This window comes from Tympanuchus pallidicinctus, unplaced genomic scaffold (genome assembly GCF_026119805.1).
Source record: "Tympanuchus pallidicinctus isolate F22 unplaced genomic scaffold, pur_lepc_1.0 scaffold23, whole genome shotgun sequence".
Classification (NCBI taxonomy): Eukaryota; Metazoa; Chordata; class Aves; order Galliformes; family Phasianidae; genus Tympanuchus; species Tympanuchus pallidicinctus.
Window position 1 is genome coordinate 4,655,981 of NW_026294740.1, and position 15,932 is coordinate 4,671,912.

The 15,932-nt window shown below is 42.9% G+C and overlaps 2 protein-coding genes across 8 annotated transcripts in view; one reads left to right on the plus strand and one right to left on the minus strand.

The window, feature by feature from the left end:
• Positions 1 to 3,824, minus strand: part of SAP30BP (SAP30 binding protein) — a 29,397-nt gene extending 25,573 nt beyond the window's left edge. The window contains exons 1-3 of one of the 2 annotated variants that reach the window (XM_052688254.1): positions 3,658 to 3,824; positions 3,403 to 3,512; positions 396 to 443 (exon numbers count right to left, since the gene is read on the minus strand). In XM_052688254.1, coding sequence (XP_052544214.1) covers positions 396 to 443; positions 3,403 to 3,512; positions 3,658 to 3,772 — 273 coding nt within the window. In that variant the 5' untranslated portion in view covers positions 3,773 to 3,824. The remainder of the gene's footprint in view (positions 1 to 395; positions 444 to 3,402; positions 3,513 to 3,657) is intronic. The other variant, XM_052688252.1, reaches the window with a different exon arrangement.
• A 10-nt stretch (positions 3,825 to 3,834) lies between these two features.
• RECQL5 (RecQ like helicase 5) overlaps positions 3,835 to 15,932 on the plus strand; it is a 36,274-nt gene continuing 24,176 nt past the window's right edge. For 4 of the 6 annotated variants that reach the window (XM_052688242.1, XM_052688247.1, XM_052688246.1 and 1 more), the window contains exons 1-8: positions 3,835 to 3,961; positions 4,364 to 4,494; positions 5,621 to 5,742; positions 7,110 to 7,628; positions 8,331 to 8,436; positions 8,868 to 8,979; positions 10,572 to 10,734; positions 11,038 to 11,120. In XM_052688242.1, the coding sequence (XP_052544202.1) occupies positions 4,374 to 4,494; positions 5,621 to 5,742; positions 7,110 to 7,628; positions 8,331 to 8,436; positions 8,868 to 8,979; positions 10,572 to 10,734; positions 11,038 to 11,120 (1,226 nt within the window). In that variant the 5' untranslated portion in view covers positions 3,835 to 3,961; positions 4,364 to 4,373. Of the gene's footprint in view, positions 3,962 to 4,057; positions 4,159 to 4,363; positions 4,495 to 5,620; positions 5,743 to 7,109; positions 7,629 to 8,330; positions 8,437 to 8,867; positions 8,980 to 10,571; positions 10,735 to 11,037; positions 11,121 to 15,932 lie in introns of those variants that run through there. The other 2 variants (XM_052688243.1, XM_052688245.1) reach the window with 2 other exon arrangements.

A 15,932-nucleotide genomic window follows, 5' to 3' on the forward strand; every position in this document is an offset into this window, starting at 1 on the left:
GACATGTTTTATGACCTCTGGGAACATACAATCATTTACTCATTATGTGGTTCTAACTACAGCTTTTCAAATAATGCTGGTCAGAAATAAGAGAATTCTGCACTTAACACCACATCTCCCTGATCACTGAAAAACAGGAAAGATGCTGTCACAAAATACACCTCTGATCTAATTCAGAATACTGCAGTTCTTCAATACAGATCTTGACCATCACTCAGTCCATAGCTTAACTACTTAACTGATTTTGGCAGAAGCCAGAAATCACATTACATCTTCAAAAAGAAAGTACAAAACTAGCTACAGAAGATCAAACATGAACACCAAAGCCATGCTTTTAAGACTTATTCCTCTTGTACTGAGCTTTCCCCCCACCACCGTGCCACACTTCCAAATACCTTCAGGTCACCAGCCTCAGGTTTTTCAGTCTCTGAATCGTCATCTTCCTACAAGACAAGAATTTACAGGATTAAGCTTAAAGAGAAGGCTTGGAAAGTAACTGCACTTATAGCAAAGGGCTTGTGCTCAGCAGCCCAGCAGTTCTCCAAGACCCTTCTAATGGAAGTTACTTTTGCCCAACCCACTCATGACCAGCAAACAAGCCCTACAGTTATAAGGAAAAAAAAGTGTTGTTTTGTTAGGAGTTTGCTTCCTTTTTAAGGTAAGAGCATAATTCAGTAGCAAATGTCTTCCACAAAAGTCACGTGGCTCCTCAATGTTCAGAGCTAGACAATGAAAATAACAGAGCTAGGAAGAAAGATATTTGTCATTGGATAATTCTGTCTTTTCTGGTTGGCAGGTGGGGGCTTCTCTTGCACTCGCTCCTGTTGAGCAGGGCTCACAGCAAAAGCAGCACTTGCAAGGCCTATTATATTCCCAAGCATACACCAGCAACACACAGAAGACACACAACTTGCCTACCATCCAAGCAAACATGCAGGCTTGGTAAGGATCTGCCCTAGTGCCAAGTTTGAAAGATCCAGTGATGCTTGCTGACACATCTTTTCTTACTTGCACAGTGCTCTCGTGGCCTCAATTACTGATTATGTGAACTTCCATGGAAAGGAACAACCCACTGGTTTCAGTTTCAGATAACAGACACCAGCTAATTTTCATCTCCACCCAGATATCAGAAAAAAACTGGCAAGTTTTTGCCTTGAGTGCTTAAAATACCAGAATCAGCCTTGTATAAAATTCCCATGAGAAGTAGTAAGCAATAGCTTTGATCTGAAACTGGTAGGTAAGCCTACTGTTCCATTGCCCAATGGGTTACTGCTTCACTGGGGATCTTAGAGCTATGTATGCAAATAGATGCTCTGGGTTCAAAGCAAGTAGAGGAGCAGAAAAAAAAATAAAATAGTTTTCATGCTCACACAATTCAAAACAGTTTTTCCTTTGAACTTCACTACTCCGTTTGAGCTTTGGCCCCAAAATATTAATTTGGTATTTCAAAAACAAACAAACAAAGATTACGTGCAACTGAAAGGAGGGGTTAACATGAAGTGCACACTTCAGGGTGTTAGCACACACTCAAGTTCTGGCAAGGCAAGCTACAGAGTGATTATCCAGTAACACCAAAGTTTTAATTGCAGGAATTAACATGTGTATACCACAGAAGTGAGACACCAAACCCTTTCTTCACTGCAGATCCTCTCCAGCTTACCTTCCTAAAATATACGTGTGCCAATAACTCAGCTTTAGCAATCAAGTTCAATAACAGTAACTGCATAACTAAGAAGAACCACAGTACCAAGTTAGTTGGTACTTGATCACAAATTCCCCTCTAAGCTCCCACACACATTCAAAAAGAAGTAATTTTCAAATAATCAACAATAGGTTCAATCATTCATTAGATGAACACTTAAGTGAAATAGCTTCAAAAACCTTCTAACCTAGCAGGGGACATCTCTGAAACAGCAAGAGAACATTACTGAAACTTCATTTGAAGATAAAATAACAAACAGCAGATAAGGTAGATAATATAAGCACAGGGTTATTTTGTTAAAACCCCAAAACAACTGAATCCAATTTTTACTGCTTTCCAAAAACAGCTCGTAACCAGTGAGTACCCATGCTACACTCTATCAAGGAATCCCTTGATTCTAGTTAAAGAAAATATGTTGCTGCCTTGCAACAAGACTACAGATAAGGCACCCTAATTAATCTCCACAGATCAGTACAGTAACTGGAAACATATGCAAGATCTGCTAGCTAAACACTGGAGTGATTTCACCAATTGCCATTTCTTGCATAGTGCCTTGAATTTCCCAGGTGCTGGATGGTTAAAATCTACACTGACAATGCATGTGCAATACAGGCTACCCATTTTACATACTTAGTTGTTGAGGAACATCTGCATCACATCTACCACCTTTAAAATAAAGAGATCTCACTGAAAGAGTCTATAAGCTTTGGATATGAAGAGGAGAATGACTAATGCAGTAAAGAAGTGTCATTACTTCACTTAGCCAGACAATCACTGTGAATGCTATTGCTCACACTCATTTCAGTCAGAAACAGAACAAATAGGAAAAGAGACCAATTTCTTCTCTGCTAACTGGGGAAGCAGATGGTCAGAACAGTGAGGATCACATAAGAGAATGATCTAATGCACACAAAGTAGATTTCAGTAAGGGGAAGCTGTAGCAACACAGCCCTATTTCCTTCATGTACTAAGTTGCCAAAAAAATAGAGCAGTCAAGACAATAACAGGGTTCTGCAAAAGGCTGACAGAAGAAAAAGGAGACAAGAACCTCCCCCTACCTCCTCAAGACTTATTGCTTCACTCCTACAGACACATCAGAAGTATTTGTCCTTTTTTGTGTAATAGGTGCACTCACGTGCAGTAAACTACGTGCCCTATCTTAAAGTGCATCAATTGTTTTGGTATTTATGTGGTATTATATACATGCCATGCACCTATGACAAACAAAAGCCACTCAAGTCTAGACAAGACACTGCTACATCAAGTTAACTTGATGCAGTAAGTTGAGTTACACACAGAAGAATAATTGCAGACATGACAGAACTTCATTCTTTTCAATTTTCCAGCTGACAACGCAACAGCATTTTTCTCCCTTAGCATTCTCATACATGCTAACAATGCTTAAGGAATAGTGTACATTCACAGTGACAGTTTCTTCCCCATAGAAGAGTCAAACAGCATCAACAGAGTTAGTAACAAGCAGCAAGACCTGCGCCAAACTGCCATTGGGCTCCAAGGCAAGTGCCTTCTATTTAAAAATAAAGTGAATTACAATACTTGGGAAGTGCTGAAACCTGCATCAGGAGGCAGTGCCACCAGGTTCCAGCTCAGGGTGCCATTCAGAGGCTCTCCCAGGAGCAAAAGGCATTGCAACGCACGGCTGCGAGCAAGACAAGCCCCAGGAACCGTGAGATACTTACTGACTGCCTGCTGTTCTCATCGTCCTCCTCTTCATACCCCTCCTCATCCCCATCCAGGCGGCTGAAATCATCTTCTCCATACCCAACCGAGACGAGCCCTCCTTTCTCTCCTAAAGCAAAAGAGGAGAAAAACAGAAGGCAAACAATGAGAAAGGAGAGACGAGAACGAGAGGGGCCTTCCCTTCTCTGATAGGAAGGCGGCGGGATGGCCCCAGGTCAGCCCGCTGCTTTCCCCAGGCCCCTCCCCGCCCTCACCCGTAGCCGTTCCCCCATCGCTTCCCGCCGTCCCGGTCTCGCTATCCGATTCCGGGTCTGAATCCTCGGCATAAACCGCCAAAGAGGACAGGACGCTGCGCTTCGCCGCCGCCATCTTCTGCCCCAGGCGGGCGTGCTTCCGTCGCGCAGAAATGACGTCAGAGCGGTCGCCATAGCAACGCCGCCCTCCTCCTTCCGTTTTAAACGCGCGCTGATCGACAGGGGAAATGTCGATGCTAGCACGCTGCGAGGGGGGCAAAACTCTCGGTGAAGACGTTATTTAGGATGAAAAGAAACGTCAAAGGTGAGACGGGTAATTTTTTTTGGGGGGTTGCTTTGCTTTTTAAATTTTAAGATGGGGTTGGCCCTTTAAGAGCGGCTTCTGACGTCATCACCCGACGCCACAACGGCGCACGGCTGGACCCCGAGGAAGCGCAGAGAGCGGGGGCCGGGGTGCGGAGGGGTTCGGTTGGGGAAGAGGTGGAAAGATACGGCCCGTGGGTGCGTTGAGGGGAAGCTGTGAGGGGCTGGCGACGGGAAGGTGCTTCGAGACCCCCAGCTGACCCCGGCCTCATGGAGATCCCACAAGGAATGAGGCTGAGGGGCAGTGAGGGGGCAGCTCCCACCAATGGCGGATCTGTCAGGGGAGCAGGGCGGGGGGCTCGCCTTAGAAGGGGAGACTCAGTATCAGTTCCTCCATCCACAGCTTCTCCGAGATGAGCAGCACGGCAGCTCCAGGCCTGCAGGGCAGGGTCCGGAAAACGCTGGGGAAGGTCTTCGGGTTTGAATCGTTCAAGACTTCCCTGCAGGAAAGTGCAACCATGGCTGTGGTGAGAGGTGAGGCTCAGTGTCTGAAAGCTCTGCAGCAGTTGGCTCTGAGGAGACAGTGCCTGCTCCATGAAGGACCGCCAGCCCTCTGAGCTCTCCTCAGCCTCCTCTGCTCAGAGGTCACATCAGTGGCATTGGAGTGCAAGCATGTGTTGCAAACAAAGTTTTCTGAGCATGGCTTCTGAGCGTGGCTCTACCTGTTCTCCCATGTTTTTATTTTGTAAGAACCCTGTTGCATTGACCAGGAATAGCATTCAATTGTAGTGTTTCCAGTATCTCCATTAGAGGCATCTGGTAGCATGCTTGTGGTCAGATGAGGTTGAAACTATCCACATTTGCAGTTAACCTCTATTCTCTGAATGATGTAGATTGGAAACACACAGCTGTGCTGAAGTTAGCTTGTCCACCACTGTTGGTTGGACGGGCAGCTCACACACTCACAGACACACATGCACACACTGCTGACCATCTGCTCTCCTTGCAGGTCTCATAATGCAAATCAGAACAGTGTAAAATTCAATAAACATCAGCACGCAGGATGTGGTTACAGTTTTCATCTGTCACCTGCAGATGTGCTGCTGATAATAGATTGGCTGAAAGTAGTGTTCTGTCAGCCGGCTGTTCTTCCGTGTTAAAACTGTATGTGTTGGCATCTTCCTGACTTGAAGTGGTTACTCCTTAGCATGGGGACAGTTACTAACTGAATGTTATCTGCGTGGTTGAGATTTGCTTTTTGGGATAAGCTTTGGGAGGGCGTGATAAAAATCTGTCCTGGGACTGGTTGTTTGGTAACTGGAGGTTTGTAAGATGAGTGAAAGCAGCTAATCTGTAAGAGAATCAGCATTAATCTGGATTAGCTGTTTAACTTCTTGTGCACCTTGCAGTATTTGTGAAAGACTGTTCCTTAATGTTCACAAAGTGATCAGAGATTCTTTGAAGGAAAGCAATGCAGGTATGCAAATAATTATGCTTTTAGAACCTGAAATGAAGTGTCTTTTGTTGGTATGCTACGTGGTACGTGCACAGATTTGCTGTTTCTCACAGATTACTTGCCTTTGTGCCCATCCTTCCAGACAGAGCCCTGGGAACTCGCCATCACTCAATAGCCTTGAGCTTTGTTCTGTTGTCTTTGCAGGCGAGAAGGATGTCTTTGTATGTATGCCCACAGGGGCAGGGAAATCCTTGTGCTACCAGCTTCCTGCAGTTCTGGCAGTGGGCATCACCATTGTCATTTCACCTCTGATTGCACTGATTCAGGTAACTGTCTCCTGTTAGCTGTGGAAAAGCAGTCAGTGAAGGGGGTCGGGAGACTCTGGAGGCACAGCTGTCTCTCTCTTTTCTGTCCACAAGGCTTTGCTGTTACCCTGCTTCTGCATTCTTGTCTTGATGTCTTGGCATGCTTTCTTTAGCCTGGTGACAGGTGAAGAGGCTGCAGATTAACTGCCCAACAGGATGGCTCTGGTTTGATATATGTAGCTCTGTAAAAGAGGGCATTTCTTCCTTGGTCATAGCCTGCTGAATTCTATAACTGGTTCTTTTTCCATTTTCAGCAGCTGTCTTTTATCTCCATTGTGCTGTACAGAAGCAGTAAAGTAGAGTACCCCAAAAGTACCAACTCTTTACTCAGAAGAGAATTTCCATTTTACCTATAGGGTTACAACTCTAGGAATGATGAAATTGCTTTTGAAGGCATAAATTTTTTTGCATCTTTTGTTGTGGTCTGTCTTTGTGTCATGGAGAGAAGCTGGTTTAGCAGAGCTCCTCCTTGAACACTGTCATTGATACGACCTTTTGTTTGTGTATTTTGTCTTTTCTACTGTTTTCATCCCCTAACGCTTCCCTATAAGAGCAGCTGTAGCACTAACAATGCGCAATAGCTGGTGTTGTAGCCTGTAGTGAACATCAAGAATTAAGAACTGGCTTGAAACTGAAACCAGAATGATATGATGAGGGCTTAATCTTTCAGGATTACTCGTATCTTTTGAAATGTTGTGTGCTGGTCAAGCACAAGTGAATGGAATCAGTGTCAAGATAGGGTGAATTGTACACCCCATGTTCATCTAGATGTACCTGAATGTGATGCTGTTTCCCTCCTGATTTTCAAGATGTGATTCTTGTTCACACTCCCTTCTGTTACAGTGGTGATTCACACTGGCCTTTGTGTTTCATCATATCTCATCCAGCTTTACAAAGTCCTTTGGTTATTTTGGAATGAAATGTGCTCTGTTTTTGTATGGCAGTTTTATTCATTTTCTATCCATGACAACTTGGTAGGGTAAATTTTGAGGCATTGGTGTTCATTTAATCTCGTTGTGGCTATGACTGAGTATTCTGCATAGCTCTGTGCTGATACTCCTTAGTAGCAAAGTGACCATTTAGAGTGAATGGAAGCTGAAAAAAGGAGTTGGTTGTTAAGAGCCAAACAGATATATTGACTGCTGAAGATAAAGGCATCTGGAGTGAAGTGGTAAACAGCTGCACTATAACTGGGTGTTATCCTGAGGCTTGGTCCTGGAGGTAAAAGTTGGGGCCTCACAAATCTTGCCTGTAGACTTCCATAGAGATGGAGGCTTTCTTTAATGCTAAGTCCTTCTCATTTTATTTTCTTTATATATTCACTCCAGGACCAAGTGGACCATTTGCTGGCTCTGAAGATCAAAGCCTGCTCCCTGAACTCCAAGCTTTCCGCCCAGGAAAAGAAGACCATCCTGGCTGACTTAGCAAGCGAGAAGCCTCAGATAAAGCTTCTGTACATCACCCCAGAGATGGCAGCTGCCTCATCCTTCCAGCCTACACTCAACTCCCTCGTGTCTCGAAATCTCCTGTCCTACCTGGTAATTGATGAAGCTCACTGTGTCTCCCAGTGGGGACACGATTTCCGACCGGATTACCTGCGGCTGGGCACCTTGCGATCTCGCATCCCCAATACACCATGTGTTGCTTTGACTGCCACTGCTACCAAGCAAGTCCAGGAGGATATTGTGACAGCACTCAAGCTAAAGCAGCCACTTGCCACCTTTAAGACTCCTTGCTTCAGATCTAACTTGTTCTACGATGTGCAATTCAAAGAGCTCTTGACTGATCCTTATGCCAACTTGAAGGATTTCTGTCTGAAGGCACTGGAAGTGAAGAACACCACTGGGGTAGGTTTTTCATTTCAGGACGATGGTTAAGCTGAACAAAATCTTCCTTAGTGGTCAATGATTGGTCATTGAGACAAGTCTGTGGTAGGAAAGGAGGAAGGAACACCTGGAAGGAAGGTGCTCGTTTGTTTTTTAGTTCCTCTAAAACAAGTAGAATATGGAACTGCATTTTTTTCAAATGCAGATGTCTTCAGAAAGGAGTTGATTTAAAAGAAAATGTCTTAGGAGTATGCAAATAGTATTTCTGTCTTTGTTTTTTCATGTCCCAGGCAGTCAGTGTATGATAGTGTTCTGCTCTTTCAGTGTCAGTGATGAAATGCAACAAGGACAAACAACAGCTTGGAGTGCTGTGTTGAATTTCTTGCTCTAACACCAAAAATTCCCAAAATAACTTGGCAAATAAGTCAGTCTCTGCACCTTAATTTATTGTAGTGTGGAAGGTTACTGCTTCTTGCTTTGTCTTCTTTGAGAGAGGCTGGGGGACCGTGTTTGTTCAGCATTTTTAGTCCTTGTAGGACTTGTAAAGAGGCTGTCCTTAAATCTAATTTACTTCTGTGCCAAGACAATGTCTTGAAGTTGCTGTGGAACCAGCTTGGAGATGAGATGAGCCTTAGACATCCCTCCATTTCCTCCTTATTGATAACTGCAGCTTTGTTGATTGACTTCAGCCAGCATCACAGACTTTCTCTCCTGTGTGCCCAGGTGTACTCTGGCTGTGGCATTGTGTACTGCAGGATGAGGGATGTGTGTGACCAGCTGGCTATTGAATTGAGCTACCGAGGAGTGAAAGCCAAAGCGTATCATGCAGGTACTGAAATCTGCATCTCTCAGCAGCTGGTAGAACTGAACTGAACCACCTTTAAGGCCTAGATGGGATTACCTAGAAATTAGTTTTCTTGGCATGGTCTGTAATACATCGGATCTTCGAGGTAAATATGGGTAACAGAGCAGAACAACATTCTCTCCACTTCAGAGCTGTTAGTTTTGTTGGACCTTGCATGGCCTAAATATAACTGCACTCCTCCCAGGAATGTTCCAGATTTTTCTCTTTGGAACAGAAACAGCTGCTGCTGACTTCTGCTTGATCCCCAGCCAGCTTAAACATGGACAGAGAAGAGTGTGTACATCGGTTTGTTTTTAGTTGAGGGGGTTGAAATGGGGCAATGTGAGGAGGGGGCACAAAATACTTCTTCTCTTTTTTGTTTGATTTTGTTTCTTTTCACCTTCTTCCATTTCCAGGGCTCAAGGCAGCTGACAGGACTTCAGTTCAGAATGAATGGATGGAGGAGAAGATCCCAGTTATTGTTGCAACCATCAGTTTTGGAATGGGAGTAGACAAAGCAAATGTCAGGTTTGTGAAGCTGAGTGTTGTGCTCCATCAGAGACTGAAACCTGAGCAGCAGGAAGGGAAAACCTCAGTGTCTATTACCTGGTATACCTGACTCAAACACTTGATGAAGGCTTGTTGAAACTCACAGCACGTGCAACGACGTCTGTGGAGCTGATCTTTACACAAAATCCATGAAAAGCAATTACTCTGAATGCTGTAGGAGAGTGACAAGACATCACTGAGGCTATCACATCTATTCACAACTGTGCCATTAAACTGTGCCTTGTTAAATAATTATGCCATCCTCTGTGCTGACAGACAGGGTTCTATAGCAATATCAGACTTCTTACTGCTTGTTGCGTGTAACATGCAACTAATTTCTGAAAAGAGCAATTAGAAGTCTCTAACAGAGTAGCATGAATTAATGACCTGCTGAAATTTCTCTCTCTCCTGTTCATTGCAATAGCCAATAAACCAGCAAAAAATATCTGAAATGCATAGGGCTGATGGAGGGTAAAATATAGCTGAAACCTGCTTTTGTAGTACGGTTGATGTCCAAGAAATTAAGTTAAAATTACTCCTTATAAGTTGTTTTTCAATAAGTTAAGGATGTTATACCCTAGCCCAGGTACGAGGCCCTGCTGCTTAGTCTTCAGTTTTTGTTGGCAGAGTCCTGAGTATTCATGCGTATTCTATCAAGTAAGATCAAGTCAGACAAGTTCTGGAGGTGACCCTTTGTATCAAAAGGAAAAACAGAGGTGTTGTCTCTCTGAAGGAAATTTCTTCTTTGCTGCTAGTTCATTTTTAGTTAAGATTATTCATACCTGGTCTGGTCCTGAAGCATTTGTGTTTGGAGCAACTTTTAGCTTTTAGTCTTCAATCATACCAGTGTACATCTTTCCTGCCTCTGGGCAGAGCTTTAAAAGGACCGGTTTTGAGGCAGGCTGGTATCTAAAATACTGGCAGCATTACTGCATGGTAAAATGCTCAGACCTCTCAGGGCTGAACACAGGTATGAACTGAGTTTCTGAATATTCAAACACAAGCAGATTTAAAGCAGTCTTGTGGCAGTGCATTTAAAAACATCCATTCAGAGATTACTCACAGTTTAGCAGCAGTTCGTAGTCATATTTGCTGACTTAGGAAAGGTGCCTTTGTCTACAAATAAGTTTGGTGAGGTAGAATTTTCCTCGCAGACTTGACATTGAAATGTCTTTTTAAAATCAAGCATTTCAAATAAATAGGGCTTTTTAAAATCCCCTGCTTTGTGGTAAAATATTCCAGACTCCTTAAATCAGTGTCCTTATTCTTGCTCTTCACAGCTGTGCAGTTATGTTTGGATATTTGTGTGCCCTTTTGCTTTCATCCATTTTGTGTGGCATCCTGCTCACTTGTTCACACGCATTGGCTTACATAGTTCTGCTGCTTTCCTTGTGTCTTATGTTAAGACTTATAATTCTATGTGCAGAATCCCTCGTTCTGCCAAGTTCTCTGTCTTTTATGCTTTTGCTGCCTTATTATTTACTCTGTTGTTTATATCCACGAACACATTTGTGCGTGCCCTGAGTTGAGAAAGCTGCAGCCTTCTGTTTCCACTCTCTTATCACTTGCAGGTTTGTTGCTCATTGGAACATTGCCAAGTCAATGGCAGGGTATTACCAAGAGTCTGGCAGAGCTGGGAGAGATGGGAAGCCCTCCTGCTGCCGCCTCTATTACTCCAGGAACGACCGGGATCAAGTAAGCTTCCTGATCAAGAAGGAGCTCTCTAAAATCCAGGTAAGTTTGGCAGAGCAAGCACCCACCTGATCCACCTAAATACACAAAGATGAAATGAGTTTTTTTTCTGGAGCTGTAAGAGCAGGTTTTGAGTATACAGCTGTCTGTAACCCAATTTCAAGGGAGAGCAGGGAGGTGAGGGCTCCAGGCGCAGCTCAAGCCCTAGAGAGGCACGGTTGAGTAGAAGCAGGATGGTGCCTGTACCAGTTTGCCACATTGCTCAGGAGGAATGGAATTGCTTATCACTAGGGTTAGTTGACCTGTTTGTATTTGAATTGAAAACTTGTCCCTCTCTACTTTCAGGAAAAAAAAGGCACCTTAAAAGAATCTGACAAGGCTGTGATGACAGCCTTTGATGCTATTGTAAGCTTCTGTGAGGAGCTGGGGTGAGTATGCTTCTTCCAAGCAACATTTAATATTGTGGAAATCATGTCCTACCTTTTTGAGGCACTTTTATGGCAGAGATCTTTCTGCAAATGCATGTCCAGGAAAAAGAAAATAGTGACTGATTCAACTGATATTTTCTGTCCAGTTTGAGGAAGGCATCCCTCAAACATCTGTCACTCATTCTCACCTCTGAGTTAACTGAGATGTTGGTTAATGCAGAAGTATGATTTCTTATTATATGAATTTTAATGTTTTGTCTGTGATAAGATGACTTGGTTCCAGTTGTTTTGACTCTCTTCTCCCTCAGCTATCATTTCTCTTTTGAGATAATTAAGCAGCCTTATCCAGGACAGGATAGAACCACTTAGCTTTAAAACCTCAGGAGCTCCACTCTACAAAGAATGAGGTCTCCTTGATTTTCATCAAGCTTAGAAAGACCTGGTGGTGCTTAGATTCTTTCAGAAACAGGCCCAAATTATGGATGTGCCCCATCTAAATGCAGACTGGCAACCACAACATATATTGTTCAGGTTTAGTTCATGCTTTGTAAGCTGTAATTGTACTAATTACTATACTGGATAAAACACTGAAGCTATAATTTTCCCAGTACAAGAGCAGTATGTATTCACTAACTGAAAGTGACCAGCATGTGTCCTGCTTTCAAGTTCGTGTTCTGTTTCATTCTTTACACTTGTATCTAGGACAAGTTCTTCAAGTGATATGTGCTTTTCTGTTGCTTTGGTGAGAATAGAGAGAAAACATTCTCCTTTGCTTAGGTGAATAACAATAGAAACAATTTCACTGGCTACGTAAGAGATTTATGTAAGAAAAGCCCACTAACCTGATTAGAAATCGTGTCTCTCCTTTTTTTAAGTTTTTGTTTTGTTACTCCCTCCCCAAGATTAAAAGATGTGCATTCCAAGGTCACCCATTGCAGCAACATTGCCTGGCTTCTCTTGCTTGCAGCTGGACAAGAGAGTAAGATGCTCTTTGAAGAAATACTACATCGCATTGCTTTTTCACACTTTGAATTAGTACAATTCTGTTCAGTATCCAAACAGCAAAAGTAAAGCTGAAATTCTGACCTTGCAAGATTTAAAATAAGAACACGTGCAGACATTTGTATTCTGGCAGGCAAATTTTTGCAGTGTATTTAGGCTATTGTTTGAGTATGATAGGAGAACAACTGTTTAAACTGCTTTTAGAGAATTGATTCAGACAAAGCTGTAGTCAGTTTCTTAATGCCCATTTGCAGAATAGAAGAAACAAACAAGTAATTGCAGTAGTGGAAGAGATCTTCTTGGTTTCCAGGTAGTTGCTGACCACTCAGCAAGTGTAATTAACAAAATGCCAGAGTCCTCATTTGCTTCCTGAATACAGATTGCCTGCTGTGGAGTTTGCTCTGGACTTGCAGAACAACGTGCTGGCATAGGTGAATTGCTCTGGGAAAGCTGTATGGGGAAAAATAACCACCTGAGGACAGAAGATGAGAACACCATATTGCAGCTGGGCTGATTCTTGCTTAAATGCAGAGCTCCAAGTACTGCTCCTCAGTTTCACTATTCATGCCCTAGTCCGTTTGTGTCTTGGCGATGAGCAGCACCCATAGGTGGCTGCAATTAAGAAGAAAGCTACAATAACAAGGCAGAAGATGCCAATCACCACTAGCCCTGCAACAGCCCAGTCACTCGTTTCAATCCGACTCCTGAGGTCTTCCAGAGCTGAGGATTTCTCTTGTATTGGTGACATGGTGCCTTCCACCCTGCTGGAGTTAGACAAGAGCTGTATCAGATATTCATGTATCCCCTCTATGCTCTAAACCACCGCAGGCACACACACTCTGTGTGCTGGTAAGTGTCCCTTTTCTGAAAAGTAGAGTCATAGAAGAATCTGGAGCATAAGCCAGAAACAGCATAACCAAGGCCACTTGAGCAGTCAGCTCTTCAGAAAAGTAGAGGGGAAATCTGGCTACGCAACGTTTTGGCACTTGAGACTTACTTTCATCATAGCCTATCAACATTTTTAATATAGCATATCTCCCAGCATATTGCATATGAATCCTTCAGCTATACAGCCCATACATGAAAGACAGGCATCCAGTGGGAAGCCTTTATTGATTCCAGTGGAAAGAGAGATCTCTAAAAGTGAGAGTAGAACACTGAAGCACTGAGAACACACTAGAGAAAAAAAAACACTTATTTAAGAACAAACAAAACCAACCAAATGCACACCAACAGCAAGTATAGAACGTAACATAGAGCTTGTCATGTCCATACAATTTAGAACAGTCACTTGCATGAGAAATGCCTCCTGTTAATGGTTTTAATGTTGAGCCACATGCTGTGAGTTACTCTGCAACAGAAGTATAAGTTTTCTGCCTACTCAGTACTTAGATTCAGCAGTAATTTAAAGTGGAATCTCAGTGGGCTGTACACACTTGCTCTATCAGTGATACTTTGCATTATGACTTCACTATCAGCTGTTTTAAGGGAAGATATATCATCTGTTGTAGAGTATCTTGTGGCTTTACTAAAGCTTCATTACTAGATGCTTCTCAAGGGAAAGGAAGCATAGATTATTTCTCACGTTTTCTCTCAAAAGTGACTGCAGACCCAATGCAGGAAGAGATCTTTATTTCCAAGTATTTGCCTGACTTGTTGCCTCTTACATCTGCATCCTAAATACTTAATGCAAATTCTGTAAAGTGTTTTCAGCCTCAGCAAGTTACAGTTGACTAGGAGCACCAGCTCACACTTCAATTTTCTGAGACTTTTATTACTTTTTAAGCATCCAAAGTATACATTTTCCATTTTGGAATTATGTCAGATCACCAAAGGTACAAAGGATACAGACACTGCTCTGAACAGCTTCCTTCTGCTTTAAAGAAAAGGTAGTCTAGATACGAGCTCTGCTGACTTAACGATTGAAAACACATATGGCCTTAGAAGGTTCCTGTCTCTTTTGATAAATTAATCTTCTAAAATAGGACACTTTGAAATTGAATACAGATTGTATTCAATTTTATAAATACCTGAAGCTGTTGAGTTTGCAGCAGGCAGTTCTTCTGGTGCCTCTTCTTCACCTGTTTGAAAAGATCTTAACCTAGCAAAGATCCCTTTGCTACACCTGGATAGCTGTAGAATTAGCATGGAAATTACCTATTTGTACTGCAGTAAATGTTTAACAGCTGGCTATCCTGCAAAGGTGTGGCTAATCTAGTTAAAGGCTTTGAGCCCAGTTAGAAAGACTCAGTTCACATGTCATTAATTTCTTCCTCTCCATGTCTTTATCCACTCATACACCTATTTGAGGGTTTTTAGAGTGTTTTTGTGTTCTCTATCTTAGGAAGGTTGCAATGGGGAGAAGAGGAAGTTCTTTTTTGGGTCTTGACTGTATCTGTATTACAAATCCTGCTAGGAGGCTGCTATGTGTAAAGTGAACTCTGAACAACTCTGTCCTCTAATCCAAACGTCGTCATGACAGATTAGATGGTTGAAGTCATAGAACCTTGTACTGCTGTTAGCTGCAACATAAACTCTCCCTGTTGCTTTCTTAACTGAGGAATAACAAAGGGAAAGAAATAAAGAGAAGTGAGAGAGGAGAAGGAGGGTATGAGTGGATGTTTTTCACAAGCCAAGTAAGTCTCTTTGGAGTCTAACAGGTGGCATTACGGAATAGAAGCCTTTCCATTAAGTGGTTCAGCTGCTTCTTCTGAAGAGGCTGTGATCTGCTTTGTGTTTCTCAGGGAAAGGAGCTATGTATCATCAAGACTGAAGTAACTGTTTCCCCTTGTAGTTTCTTCTAGGCAAACTCAGACTGCTGCATTTGAAACAGTTTTTCAGTAGTCTGCCTTCCTCTGTGCTTTTTGAGACAGAGGATCCATGCTCACTAGTGCTCAGAGCATTCCAGATGCCTTTATGTGAATAAAGGATGAAACAAAACAACAAAAAAACACATCAGGTGCAGGCAGGTTTGCAGAAGTTGGCCTACAGCCCCTTTTCTGCTTGGCGGTTTCTCCAGAAGCCAGATGCATTCTTTACAAAGTTGCTTAATTTTTTTTCCTTTTTTCTCTCTCTCTCTTCCCCCCCCAACAGCACTGTATCTCTGCTTCTAATTCATGAACTTACAGTGGGAGAAATAGGAAAGGAGCCGTTTCCCTATCCCCTGCCTTGTGTCTGTCAGTGACTTAAGTTGTAACACAACCGGGAAATGTATCTGTGGTTTTCCTTTTGCAATAATGCCTGGCAGCTCGTTCCCATTGACAGCCACCTGTCAGAGCTGTTGGTATGTTTCCAGCCTGCTGAGCTTCCTCCTGACTGTTAGTACAGCCTGGTTCCATGCTGCTGAAACATTTCTCAATGGGATTCTGTTAACTGCTGTAGCTGGCACTGTCTAGCACAGGCTAGGAAAGAAAGTAAGCTCTGTTCTTTCACAGGTCTCGTGATTTAACTTTGAAACTGAAATGTCTGTTGAGGCTGTCTCCTGCAGAAGAGAGGTTCTGAGACTTCTGTGTCACCTTGGTTGTCACTTGTTTGTAAATAAATGAGCAAAAACATCTGACAGGTTAATGAGAAGCACCTTGGCATGTTGATCGCAGTAAATTGATGCTGTGCTTGAGCTTACCCTACCCTAGCATATTTGTTGTAAGTGGAAGCTCTGGGATAGCAAAATAAAGGCCACAATTTGTTGGCCTTAATGTGGTTGTGCATGTAGCAGCTTATACTGGTACAGTAATCATTTGATTGCAGTGATCAAGTTGGGGCTCAGAGGCTTAATATCTAGGGAATGTCCCCACTTTATCCTGGAAGGTT